This window comes from Acanthopagrus latus, chromosome 13 (genome assembly GCF_904848185.1).
Source record: "Acanthopagrus latus isolate v.2019 chromosome 13, fAcaLat1.1, whole genome shotgun sequence".
NCBI classification, from domain to species: Eukaryota; Metazoa; Chordata; class Actinopteri; order Spariformes; family Sparidae; genus Acanthopagrus; species Acanthopagrus latus.
The window spans coordinates 2,218,818-2,232,311 of record NC_051051.1 but is presented as its reverse complement, the minus strand read 5'-3'; the positions used below and the strand labels follow the sequence as shown (position 1 = coordinate 2,232,311).

The 13,494-nt window shown below is 42.8% G+C and overlaps 3 protein-coding genes across 4 annotated transcripts in view; 2 read left to right on the top strand and 1 right to left on the bottom strand.

The window, feature by feature from the left end:
* LOC119030760 (adhesion G-protein coupled receptor G4-like) overlaps positions 1-2,682 on the top strand; it is a 4,234-nt gene extending 1,552 nt beyond the window's left edge. The window contains exons 2-3 of the mRNA XM_037118592.1: positions 109-384; positions 1,536-2,682. Of these exons, the coding sequence (XP_036974487.1) occupies positions 109-384; positions 1,536-1,669 (410 nt within the window). The 3' untranslated portion in view covers positions 1,670-2,682. The remainder of the gene's footprint in view (positions 1-108; positions 385-1,535) is intronic.
* Positions 1-9,315, bottom strand: part of LOC119030758 — a 14,311-nt gene extending 4,996 nt beyond the window's left edge. Inside the window, exons 1-2 of one of the 2 annotated variants that reach the window (XM_037118586.1) lie at positions 9,183-9,315; positions 3,554-3,641 (exon numbers count right to left, since the gene is read on the bottom strand). The gene's annotated coding sequence lies outside the window, so the exon portion shown is untranslated. Of the gene's footprint in view, positions 1-3,553; positions 3,757-9,182 lie in introns of those variants that run through there. The other variant, XM_037118588.1, reaches the window with a different exon arrangement.
* On the top strand, positions 5,161-13,494 carry LOC119030756 (adhesion G-protein coupled receptor G2-like). Its single transcript, XM_037118580.1, has 15 exons — positions 5,161-5,842; positions 6,359-6,563; positions 6,648-6,813; positions 7,369-7,515; positions 7,635-7,760; positions 7,849-7,894; positions 7,989-8,092; positions 8,772-8,893; positions 9,206-9,474; positions 9,584-9,680; positions 9,926-10,004; positions 10,236-10,437; positions 11,541-11,642; positions 11,947-12,111; positions 12,771-13,494. Exons 2-15 carry the CDS (start codon positions 6,382-6,384, stop codon positions 12,905-12,907), a joined length of 1,944 nt encoding a protein of 647 aa, XP_036974475.1. The 5' UTR covers positions 5,161-5,842; positions 6,359-6,381; the 3' UTR covers positions 12,908-13,494.

Sequence of the window (13,494 nt, the reverse complement as noted above, 5' to 3'; positions counted from 1 at the left end):
CTGGGTTACAAGTTTCTGAACTCTGGAGGGCGACACAGGGTTCCTTCAGCTGTTCAGCTGTACTGTTGGTCTGGACTCTCACTTCTTCCCCTCCGGCTCACACTGTAGGTTCACATCCCTCCGTTTCCCTGTTGGGCTTCAAACTGGCCCCCAACGGAACGCTTACTCTGGGCGCGGCTCACATCCTGGCTAACGGGAACATCCAGGTCATTTCAATTACCAGCATGCTGGGCAAAGTCTCTCTGTTTCGGCTGTGGGGCCGAGAACGCAGCGAACAGGAAGTGACATCACTGGACTGCACAGAGGGCGACCTGGTGAGGTGGAGCAAAGACCACTGGGACACTCGGAGCCGAGCTCCAGTAACTGATCCCAGCCTGCAGTGTGGTGAGCTGCAGACAAACCTTTACTTTAACTGATGTGTTTTCACTGAGGGGAATACATCGATATGATGCTGTTATCGTCATATGAGGCTATGAATTATCCTCCCCTGGTTTTAAAGGCAGCCTAACAGTGATGTTATCGTCTCCACTTACTCATCTCTGACCAGGAAAAGTAAAAAGTCACAATTCCTTCGTGTAATCCGACTTCCTGAAGGAGCAGCTGCCTGCTGCAGCACCACAGGGAGGATATGTGTCAGTGGAGTATCGAGAAGCCTCATGAACAGAATATTTAGATGTTTCCAAGTGTAAAACTGTTGTTTTCCCTCCTCCGTCTCATTTATTGATGCAAGGAGGAAACAATAATGGTCAGCCAAGTTTTTCTGATATCCCCCCAGTCTGTGTTTCCACTGAATCAAAATGCTTTGTTGAACAACATCTCCCTCAGCACCTTTAAATTCTGGAATCGTCGACCAGCCGAATATTTATTCACACAACAGTCGATTGACTCTTCACCTGAATGCAGTAAAGGGTTTCCTCAGTTTCAACAAGCGTTTTACAGCTTGTTTGCAGCCGCCTCAGGTTTACTGCATGTCCACAGCGCTCTGATTAAATATTGACCCCCCGTCTATTTGTGAGTTAAGTAAATATAGACATTCTGTGATCAATACCAGTAAGATCAGAGCCATTAACCACAAAGCTGTCATAGCTGCCATCAGATTTTTATACATTGTTATATGAATTAATCTGTTTAACGATTATTAATGATACAGATTTCTTGTTGATGTAGGAGAATAAAGTTTCAAAGTGTATCAATAGTCAAAACGATCAATTACTGTCTTGCACTCCACACCTCAGTAAGTGAGGGGAAGTAATTATATCACAGTAAACGCTGGCAGGTGATAGTAACGATCAAACAGTTGACAGGTTCTGCTTGTCAAATTAAGTCCAAGTTCTGGTTCGACAGACTCAGTTTTGGCTCAGCGATGAATTAGAGGTTTCTGTCATCATCATCATCATATTTGACATTTTCTATGTTGAATTAAACCATAGTGCATTTGTTTATCACAGGGAAAGATAATCTGGAATAAAACTAAGACATTGGACCTGTCTGTAGAAAATAAACTGTTTACAGTATGTTTCTATTACTGCATACAGAATGGTCCATTTACGAAGTGAAACTGATGTTTGTCATCATCCGTCCTGACGGGCACACCGACGTCTACACAGCCAGAGAGATCGCACACCACTGGGTAAAACAAACACACACGCAGAAACAAACGATGTCGTGATGAGTAAATCTTAACTGCTGTTTGTTCCTGTAGCTCAGAAAAGTTCTGCCGACAAGCTTCTATTTACACAGAGTGTCTGTGTACGAAGTGTCCAGGTAGGAGAAGATTCAAGTTCACAACACCAGCATGACTCAAACAAGCTGGAATATAACCGAGTGTCACATCAGTTAAACTTTATTCAGTGACAGAAGAGGAGGCACATTAAGACTCTCTGATTTCTCACGCAGATCAAATACAGGAGGAAGTCTCGTGAAATCACGGCATGAAGACGGGCAGGTAAGCAACACATCAGCCTCCTGCAGAGCTGCAGCGGTCGATACGTGGTGGCAGGAAACCGTCAGCGCTCTGAATCAAACTCAAACACTGATGTTGGTATTAACTTGGACAACCTCTGTAACTGAAATCTATCTGAAGTGTAACTTTAAAATCTCCTGTGTGCATTTTATTCTTCAGGTGCGGTGGATTCCCGCTAATGACAGGTAACAATGTCTGTGTGCTCGATATGTGAATCTCAAGCAGCACTTTCCTGTTCAGTATTAGAGACTTCGACTCAGAATGAATCGCTCCACCCTCACATCCATATTCAGGCCTTAACAAACAGACCTTATTTCATTTAAAGTGGTCACGTGTGGGAGCAGCAGCTGCAGCAGGCGACAGTAACAACACAACATCTTCCCTGTAGGTTCAACTGCCTGGTTCATGTAACCGTCATCCCCTGCACAGACGTGGCCACCGTGCAACAAGAGATGCACGCCAACCTGAGCAACGCCTACAACCACCCCAGTGGTGTGCTTCAGCTGCTGGCTGATCCAGACAGCATTCACACTACAGCTGTGGGTAAGAAACAGCTGCGACCTGCTGACGTGTGTCTGAAACTAATTCTGCTGCACAATAATCTCTTCTCTGTTTCTAGAGCGTTTCGAAGCCGCCACCATCAGTCCTGCAAGTCCCGATGTTGTGGTGACGAGTCCCTCTCCAGTCGCAACTACCACGTTTAAAACCACATCATTCGTTACCACCACCCTCTACACCTCCACCACCAGTCCCTCCTCCACCACCCTCTACACCTCCTCCACCACCAGTCCCTCCTCCACCACCCTCTACACCTCCTCCACCACCAGTCCCTCCACCACCACCCTCTACACCTCCACCACCAGTCCCTCCACCACCACCCTCTACACCTCCTCCACCACCAGTCCCTCCACCACCACCCTCTACACCTCCTCCACCACCAGTCCCTCCTCCACCACCCTCTACACCTCCTCCACCACCAGTCCCTCCACCACTACCCTCTACACCTCCACCACCAGTCCCTCCACCACTACCCTCTACACCTCCACCACCAGTCCCTCCTCCACCAGTCCCTCTTCCACCACCCTCTACACCTCCACCACCAGTCCCTCCACCACCAGTCCCTCCTCCACCACCCTCTACAGCTCCTCCACCAGTGCAGCCACAACTACCACCTTCACAACGAGTCCTGCAAACATCTCTGGTCAGTTGATCACATGTGGATTATGATCGTTACTTATGGAAAGTGACTAGTCGTTAATGTTGATCTTGTCTGCAGCTCTGTATTTTGAGGTCAGAGTGAATTTTTCCTTAAGAGGAGACTGTGACGCAGAACAGACTCTCTCCACCTGGGTATGTCCGACAGATCAGTGCAGCTCTTTAAATTTCAGGAATACAAAACAAAAGTACCTTCACTGATCTGAAACGTGGCCTCTGACTCTCTGCAGCTCAACTCCAGCCTACCAGATGAGATGATGAAGGTGATAGACCTGCAGCTGCTCCCCACAGCTCACAGGTACTGTATGTGAGCCAGCGGCCACATCCACAACTCACCATCTGAAACTATTTGAATTAGTGACTGATCTCACTTACAGACATCATCGCGTCCTGCGGTCAGATCGCTCCACCGCTGAAGAAGTAAGTAACGCCTCGTCAAAGTCTTCTCCGAGCTCAGTTAGCGCTGAAAGAGTGAAAACAATCTTTCAAATAAGTTTACTGATTGAATGTCAAACTACTCCTTTAATATCTCCATTTCTTTTTGCTGCTACAATCAAGACTTTTATTCTAAAAAAAAAGGTGGAAACACCTTCTTTCCACTGACATCTTGAGGTATCAAAATGATTTTCACGTTGTCACCAGATCAACTGAACATGTTGGTGAAATTATTGAATACTTCCCTCGAAATAAACAAAATACACACATAATGGTATAAGTGTACACAACATGGCAGGATGCATACAGTACATTTCACTGGATTAATAAACTTTACGTCTGGCAAAAATTAGTTCAACAGAAATACAATTTTAAATTGTCTGTCTCAAAGTGACGCACAGTAACTTATTTCCTCCATTTCTGAAGCTTTATTTATGTATGTATTTATTTTCCAGGTGTTCCTATACAAAGTTTCAAGGTATGGCTCTGGCAGAAAGTAAGGAATAATAAGTGGGAATAAACATCGGACATATTTACTTGCACACTGCTTTCATCATATATGTCTGTTTGGGAAAACGTTTACTGCCTGAGAGGTAATAAAATCAACTCAGTCAGGAGCTTCTTGCAGCCCATAATTAAATCTTTTTACCGTCTGCAGAGAGCGCTGCGTTTTCCAGGTTCAGGTCATGATGTCGCTGTCAGACACACAGGAAATAGAGGAGCACATAAGAAACCTGCTGCTGACGCAGTATAACAACGGATCCATAACTGCCGAGGACGTACAGATAAGCCGAATACGTGAGTCGAGTTCAGTGAAAGATTACAAAGACGGAAATTTGAACACAAGAATCATCTTCCTCTTGATGATTGATATTAAATTCTGGACTAGATAATACGTTTTTAAAAGTTGAAATAAGTTTGTCCTTCTCTTTCTCCGTCTCAGTGATCGTTAACTGCGAAGCAGAAACCCACCAGACGAGGAAAGGTCTGTTTGAGTGGCCTGCCAGCCCAGGAGGACAGAATGCAACTCAACCGTGTCCAAAAAACCCAAACCGGTCCGCCACCCGGCACTGGTCAGACAGTTCATTCATCTATTTGTATTATACTATTATAATATAATAATATTATTGACTGTGATGTTTGTGGGAGAAAATCTAATAAAATGCATGTAACCACGTCCAGGATCTTTAAATGACAAACTCCCAGTGAACAAAACTATCTGACAGTGAGTGTTAGTGGAAACATTATGTTTAGTTTCAACTATTAAAATATAATCAAAACAAATTAAATATGCTTGAGTCTAGGACGCCTACGTGAAAGATCATTTTCTGACACATATTTAATAACTGCTAAAGATTAAATCACATTCCAAAAACTACATGTTGATAGTTTCTGATACTTTACTGAGTAAAAGCAAAATAACTTGTTTTGTCTCTACCAGTTGCAGGGATACGTTTTTATTCATTTGTCTTGATCAAATCAAATAATCACATCCAGCAACATGATAATCTGAAGGAGGAGAGAAATGTAATTACATCATTTTAAATTGAAAAAGCAGAATTTTAGAAAAGCAAAAAACAAACTCTTTTCAGCTGTAAGATTTTTTTAAAAATTTTTTTTAAATATCGAGCTCTTTACAAAGTTTGTTGCTTGTTTCTGTTGGTGCTGCCGTCATTGATCACTGAGCTAATCATCATGCAGTCACGCTGAGAAAAGAGAACATGTGTTCAGCTGGTTGTCAACTTGAATATAACACATGAATACATAAAGGCCTATGTGGGATTTGATTACATCCGTTGGTATATTTACACGGCTGTGTCACCGTGTTCAGGACTCTTTCTGAGTGTTGACTCAGTGTGACGTCATTGACGGCTGCTTATGAGCAGAAGGAGGCCGAGCTGTAAATCCATTAATCAGACGGTCGTGTCACTAATGAGTGGAGTTAACAGATCAACAACCTCCCAGCTGTCTAAGACCTGTTAGATCCAAGATCTGATTTTAAAGGAGGCAGTTTCTACTAGAATAAGCATAAATAATGTAAAATTAAATATGGAATACAGATGTTTGGATCAAGGATAAACAGATGATCAAAACATTTAGTAAAGCTTCCTCTCCGTCTCCACACCAGTAAACTGTGTCTCAGTACCAAGTGGTTGGTTGCCGACCTGGACGACTGTTCTCTTGTGGTGGAAACTATCCTGGACCTGGAGCACGTCGAAGTCACCACCGGTACGTTACACACTTCCAGCTTCATCTGTCTTGTGTTTTACTCGTCAGATTATGGAATAAATGTGTACTTCACACTCATGACTTCATATAATAATAAAAAAAACAAAAAAAAAACAGTTGAACATTCAATCTGAGTTATGGAAAAGAGCAGGATTGTGATACTTGCTGTATTTTTTTCTCTTCACCTTCACAGACGTGCATCAAACACGAGTCCAGAGACAAGCTGACAGATGACAAGTTTCTATTGTAAAGTGTTATTCTGCCATGTATTGACACTCAACTGCCTAATGAAGTACTGTTTCACATTTCAGATTAATTAACAAAGGATGACCATACGGCCTTTGAATGAATGACTTAAGCTTCTTAAACTCAACAGAGGCTGCTGGTCATCAATGAACTGAAACTCTCTGCTTGACGATGCTGATTTCTGATTTGTAAACCAGTCAGAAGCTCAGGAATTATTCCCTGAAGGATCTGTTACGTTACTTTTACGAGTTGTACCCTTCTCATCTCCAGAGAATGCACTGGACGTGGTGGTGATGATTGAAAGTTTACTCAGAGACCACTCCACCCTCAGCTACCAGGAGCTGGTGACGGTGCTCAACAAGCTGAAGGACATCATCAGCGTCAGTGTGGTCACACCACACCTGGGTCAAGGTCTCGTCAACATCCTGTCTGACATACTGGAGTCTGACAGCGACCTGCTGCCTTTTACAAACACGTGAGGATGGAAAACTAAAACTAAAGATCCAAATGAAGGAACGTCTCTGTGTTACATCAGTTCACACTCCGTCTTCCTCTCCAGGATCCTAAACATCACCGAGGCAGTGGGAGAGAGGATGGTGGGCTACGAGGGCTGCTCCACCCTGGTCGCTCCAGCCATCGCCATCTCAGTGGTGGACGTCGTTCCCAAAGACTTTGACAGTTTGACATTCGGAGTGTCGTCTGACCGCGCCGGCAAAAAGCCAGAGGTGAACAACGTAACAACAACCAACACAAGTCTCCAGTCTGTGCATCGTCTGCCTGGTTACACAAATTAATAATAATACAGTTAATAACTTCCAGTTCAAAAGCTTTAAAATATGACAACTCATCTTGTTTTACACCATCAGTCAGTCGGCCACACATTTATAATCTGCACCATCTTGTTCCTGATCTGCACGTTCGGCTGCCTGTTTCCAATAAACAGGAATATTCTGGATGTCTTCTACATTGTTTTAGACACATTTCCAGCAGTTATCACTTGAATTTAATATAATTCTGTGAGTTTGAACTATGTTTTGCCACAAAGCATGAACAATGGTAGCTATAGTTTATATTTTCTAGAAGTTTACTGACTTGATACTCATGAAATTTAGTCGCTTCGATAAAATTCGGCAAAATTCTTTGTAACGTTCTGCTGCAGTGAGCATCACAGGTCCATTCTAACTTTTTTACACTCATATTCTTGACACAGAGATCTTTTAGAGTGTTCCTGTTGAGTCTTGGCTGAACAAAGAGTGAACAAATGTGTCTTTATGTGGTAGATTTTCATCAACAGGTATCCCTTCAACAGCACAGTGGCTTTTATCTCGCTGCCATCTGTCCTGCAGCACAGCTTCCCACAGAACAGCTGGAACCAGAACCCACCGAGGGTTGTGTTTCAGTTCTTCGGCATCCCGATGCTCTTCAGGGTAAAACTGTCTCTTAAAGAGACAGGAAAACAATGGAATTCAATCTGAATATTTAAGACAATTCTTGGAGCATCAGTTTATTATTTATATTCATACATATACGCTGTTATTCTTTCCAGAGCAGCAAGAATGGGCAGACCCTCAACACCTTCGTGGTGTCAGCCAGTGTGACCAACACCAGCGCTCCGATCAGAGACCTGGAGGAGGATGTCAAAGTCACGCTCCACCACATCATCCCCAATAAAGTAGGACTGACTGTCCTTTAAAAATACGACTGACTGCTGCCAAAAATAAAGAATGACCTCTGATCAACAAACATCTTCTCTGTTAAAGCTTTACAAGGACGTCCAGTGTGTTTACTGGAACTTCAATAAAAACAGTAAGTCCTGATCCGACTAATCACTAATCCAATCAAATTCTTTTTTATTAGCGCTGTATGAACTGTGTGATGCTTAATGTCTGTCATTGTGTAGATGGACACGGCGGCTGGGATGATTATGGCTGCAGAAAATACAACAGCAGCTCCGACTACACAACGTGCCTGTGTGATCACCTCACGCACTTCGGAGTTCTGCTGGTTTGTGTTTTTGTTTCACTGTTTGCTCAAACAGTTGCAAGAAGGAGGTTTGTGTAGAAGCATCAGCAGGTGATGGTGGTTCAACCCAGACGTTACCAGCAGAGGGCGCTCAAAGCATGATGGATAAAAATGAACCACTGTCGAGGAAAGACTGACTCAAATTCTATTATTTCTGAGCAGCACAAGAAATTGAGGGATGTGCTTCTTGTTCTCTGGAGAGCAAAGACACCTTTAAACCAAGAACACCTTTGAGTATACGGCTTTACAATAATCACATACAGTTTGTGTAATTCATCATTATATGAGAGCGTAGTACAACCCCCTTCATACGACAAATCTTTTTTTATTGGCCTTATGGCAGCAGACTGTAACCAACATGAAAAATGAGAGCCTCCCGTCTCTCTCGGTTATCTAAACAAGCCTTTGGACGATTTGTTGAAGTTGTTTAATGCTGCTGGACTGTGGATTTCTTTGTGAATATGCGACTGTGTGCACGTTCTCGCTTGACTCGATTCTGACACTAATTTACACACAGTGCTGCAAGACGGAGCTGGTAATGTTTCGCCGAGTAGAGAAAGCTCTTCATGCTGGTTCGTACTTGGTTGCAGGAGCAATTGTTATCACTGCACAGATACTCACTAACAAGTGTTTGTTTGTGTGTGTGTGTGTGTGTGTGTAGGATGTTTCCAGGACTCAGGTGGACCCGGCTAATGAGCAGATCCTGACCATTATCACCTATGTTGGTTGTGGAGTTTCCTCCCTGTTCTTGGGAATCACTGTTCTCACTTACACAGCTTTCGAGTGAGTCTCACCGCCGAGTTGTTATTTTATAAATGTTTTCTTCTTGTCGCACGTCGACTGTGTTTACGTGCAGGCTGGTAAGATGTTGGCAGACAATGTCAACACCAGTGAAGACACATCTGAACACTATTTCTGTTGGTTCTAAACTATTGGCTCCACACTGAAACAGGAAAATATGAACACATGTTTTTTCCTGGTATTTGATTTGTACTATCTTTGTTTCCTGTTTAGTGATCCTACTTCATTACAGACTGTAGTTTTGTGTATGTTTGTGTTGGGTTTGTCTTACCTTTTGTTTCATCTCCGTCTCAGAAAGCTTCGTCGAGACTACCCCTCCCAGATCCTCATCAACCTCTCCCTGGCGCTGCTGTGCTTGAACCTGGTGTTTCTGGTCAACTCCTGGCTGTCCTCCTGGGGTCTGTACGGTCTCTGCGTGGCCGTAGCGTCCACCCTGCACTACTTCCTCTTGGCGTCATTCACCTGGATGGGACTGGAGGCCGTTAACATGTATTTCGCGCTTGTCAAAGTCTTCAACGTCTACGTGCCCTCTTACATCCTCAAGTTCTGCGCTCTGGGTTGGGGTGAGTCATGTGTTTGAATGGCTGACCTTCAGGCTCAAACAGCGTCACGCTCCAACACTTATTTTCGAGGCTTTGACGCAGTTGAAAGTATTTCAAATTGTGGCTTCAGGGATTCCTCTGGTGATCTGCATCCTGGTGCTCATCGTGAACAGAGAGGCCTACGGCAGTCACCTCTACACAGAGTCGCTGGACAACTCTGACAACTTGTGAGTTTTCACTTTCCATCTACTGACTCATAGTTGAAACTGAGTTGATTAAAATGTGACAACTTCTTTCTGTCGGCTGCTGTTACATGGTTCTTTACATTTAGTTTTTATGTCCAGGTGACCATTTAAAGTTATATCATATACGCTGGGACAACAAGACGAGCTGCTGTTGTTTCCCCTCTCTTCCTCCATTTTTCTCTTCACCCCTGACTCTCATTTTCTTTATTCCCTTCTGCATCCCTCAGCTGTTGGCTCCAGGACGACGTGACCTTCTACGTGTCTGTGGTTGCCTACGCTGTGCTCATCTTTCTCTTCAACATTGGGGTAAGTAATTGCAGATACATACAACACACAAACACTGACTACTGTCCATATTTTCCTGGTTACTATATCACAGTATTCTCATTACATTTCAGACATTACTCAGTTTGACATATGTAACCTGTTCTCTACCAAATCTCTCATTTGAGGCTACTTATATATTATCTATAACTGTATTACTGTTTTCCTGTATTTTAACAACTCTACACCTTCTTCTCTCACATTTCACTGCAGGTTTTTGTGGTGGTTCTGATCCAGATTCGCCACATGCGAGTTAACAGCCCGGCTGGAACCCGCAGTGGACTGTTGCATGACCTGAAAGGAGTTGCGAGTCTCACCTTGTTACTGGGACTAACATGGACTGTTGGCTTCTTTACCTGGGGACCAGCCAGAATAGTTCTGCTTTACCTTTTCTCTGCACTCAACAGCCTGCAAGGTTAGATAATTACTGACAGCAGTGCTGGGTGATAATATGTATGTGTGACCACATGTGGAAACACATCTGTTCTCAAGCGGCACCTACGAGTGAGACAGACCTATTTATATACCTGTAAATAAACTAAAGACGAACAGGATCAGCAAGCAAAAAGTGTGAAAATACACTGAAGTGAAGAACAAACTGACTTTTCTGTCTGAGTATTGTGGGCTGGAAACTGATGCAATGAAGCGCTCTCTGGGTTTGTATGAAGGTTGTGGTCAGGCAGCACATCCTCTACGACAGGCTGATATTTTCTTTTCTTGTCCATCTCCATGACTGTTGCACTGCCTTGACTATCTCCCATGAAAGTAACGTACAGAGTTGCTTTTCAGCATCTAACTTAACGTCAAACCTTCACTCTTTAGTTCCCTAATATTTGGTTTTCTATTTCAGGTTGTGTAATATGCTGCAACTTCCCATGTGTTAGATTTTAACAGCAGACAATGCTCAATGCTGTAAAGTTCTTTTTACTTCTTCTCTCTGCAACACTGTCATGGATGATACTTGTCCATGGAGTGAGCAGAGCGAGCTCCTCCTCATGGTCAGGTCGCATTCATCAAGTCGATACACTTAAAATTTAAGAGTTTAGTTCCTCTGACTTTAAATATTCATTATAAGAAGCCTCACTGTTTTTACGTTCTTGTCCTGAAGCTTTTCTCTGCCGTGCACGAGATCTTTTGTGTGCTTTGCTGTGTGTTTATTTATTGAGTGCAGGTTTGCTAACCACAATGTGTTTTTCCTCAACATCCTGCTTCACGTTCACAGTTCAAAGGAAAGCAGCAAAACTCACAGATAAAAAAGCAGAAAATCAAATGCGTGATGCAACTATTTCACAACTGCCTTTACCTTGGCTTCCCTTTGTTATATTACTTTCTTTTTTATCTGAGTGACGCAACAAAGAGTCTCCACTGTTTTTTTTTTTTTTTTAGTTCTGGGAGAGAAATGCCTTGCTCAAGTGCAAATTAAAAACTATGTGCTGAGAGAGGAAGGAGCGACAAACCAAGAACCAATTTTTGTCTTCCGAAGCTCACGACTGTATCTCACTTTTGTTTCTGTTCCAGGACTTTTCATCTTCCTCTTCCACTGTCTGATGAAGGAAAATGTCAGGAAACAGTGGAGGATTCATCTCTGCTTCGGACGTTTCCGACTTGAAGAATATTCTGGTACGACAGCCACACATAATGAGAACGGACTTAAAGGGGCGCTATGTAGTTTTAGAGGAGAAATTCAAACTCAGAATTTTTATAATTACAATTTGAATGATACAAACTCTGGGATATAATATTTTTCCACACCTGAATAAAGAAGCTGTTCAGAGGAAAGTAAGTTCCCAGAATGCTGTTTGAAGCTAGAAAGGTGGCAGGGTCCGCCACACACAAATTTAACCTCCCTTGTCAGGTTGATCAGTTAAAATAAAGACAATTCTGGGGTTGATTTATGTCACCTGTGTGTGTTGTTGTCATCCAGAGGGTAGCAACTCTGCATCCGTTGGAGTCATGGCCAAACCCAGACCGAATCCTCCCAGAGCATCAGTACCATCGGTCCGCTCGGTCAAGTCGAGCTCCACAGACAGCACGTCAGCATCCTCCGACTCCAGCCAGAGAGACTCGTCCTGCAGGAGACCAAACCTGGGTGAGGAAACGACACATAGTGATTCCAAAGCAGCTCAGATCCTGACAACAGTTATTACCATCATAAAAAACATTAAAGCAACGTAAATTAAAAGTTCAACGATTCAAAAATGTAACAGAATCATGTTTGAGAAACGTGTTTTGCAAAAGAAATGACCAAGATTTTAACTTCAATTTTATTCTTTAATGAAGTTATTTAAAACTAAATAATCAGTGAGATATATTTCATTTCACAAATGTCCATCTTCTTTTGACATTTAACTCTTAATGAATTCCTTAATCCTAAACTATTGTAAGATGTTTAAGGTCGCAATTAAAAGTTGTAATTCGTCTTGTTGAGATTCAGCCTCCTTTTGTATGAAATGATCACAGATTGAGTCAGACATCACAGTCCCTCGGCTGCCAGAATCACAGTGAAGGTCACTGCATACATTAATGAGACTGCATTGACGTTAAATAATTACATGAAAGCCTTTGTAATTAAGTCGGTTTAAACGCAACTGAAAGGACATAATTGTTGTTTCTTAAAAGGTTTCCTTCAACATCTGACAGCTCAATTTAAGCTCGCCCCCCAGCTCCCAGACATACATCCTCAAACCACATATGAGAAACTGATTTTCGCACCTCCAAATTGTTGACAGATGTTTAATTATCTTGCAGGCCTCTTTGTGAATTCTTTGGCTCTCCCTCGAGCCCAGAGGAGCATCTCAGGTTCAGCAGCTCTGCCGTCACACAGGGGAATGAACCAAACACCTGGCTGGAGGAATCACTTGCTTAACCAGCAAGAACGAAGATAAAAATTATACACTCAACACATATTTTCATTTTCGTACAAACACATGAAAACCTACAAATAACAGAATCTGTCATGAAAAGCTTTAAAATGATGTGATGTACTTCTATACGAGCCACAGATGTGTAATTTATGCAGCGTGGTGCTGACATTAACTGTGAAGCCTCATTGTATCCCAGCTTCATTAGATTATCTCATCATGCAATTCTTTTGTTTTTTGTTTTTGCTAAATATTGTAAAAGAGCCTGTAATTACGAGGACATGAGTAGTTGCATCGGTTCCAAGGAGGAGTTGGTTGCCAAGCAACTGGTGAGTGGAGCCATGGTGACAATGAACCGTGGTACCACAGTTTGTATGAAAAAAAAAAAAATACAATTTTGAATTTGGGATGATGCAAGTCTCCCTGTGTTCTCCTCTATTCGTGCCAGAGAATCTGTGCTTCAGGTTAAACCGAGTCATTATTCTTCAATCACTTCATAATCTCCTCATGAATTGATCACCGTGACGTCTTTGAGTCCGACTGCTGGCTTGTTCCCACACGTCCGTTATGATGGTTCGACATATTGATTTTACAGGCACCACTGGTGTGAG

What these genes read in the sequence shown, in the direction of transcription:
- LOC119030756 (XM_037118580.1), top strand. Translation starts at nt 6,382, where the DNA reads ATGATTGAAAGTTTACTCAGAGACCACTCCACCCTCAGCTACCAGGAG. An exon ending in CTGCTGCCTTTTACAAACAC is followed by an intron (nt 6,564 to 6,647) that starts GTGAGGATGGAA and finishes CTTCCTCTCCAG; the next exon opens with GATCCTAAACATCACCGAGG. An exon ending in CGCACTTCGGAGTTCTGCTG is followed by an intron (nt 8,093 to 8,771) that starts GTTTGTGTTTTT and finishes GTGTGTGTGTAG; the next exon opens with GATGTTTCCAGGACTCAGGT.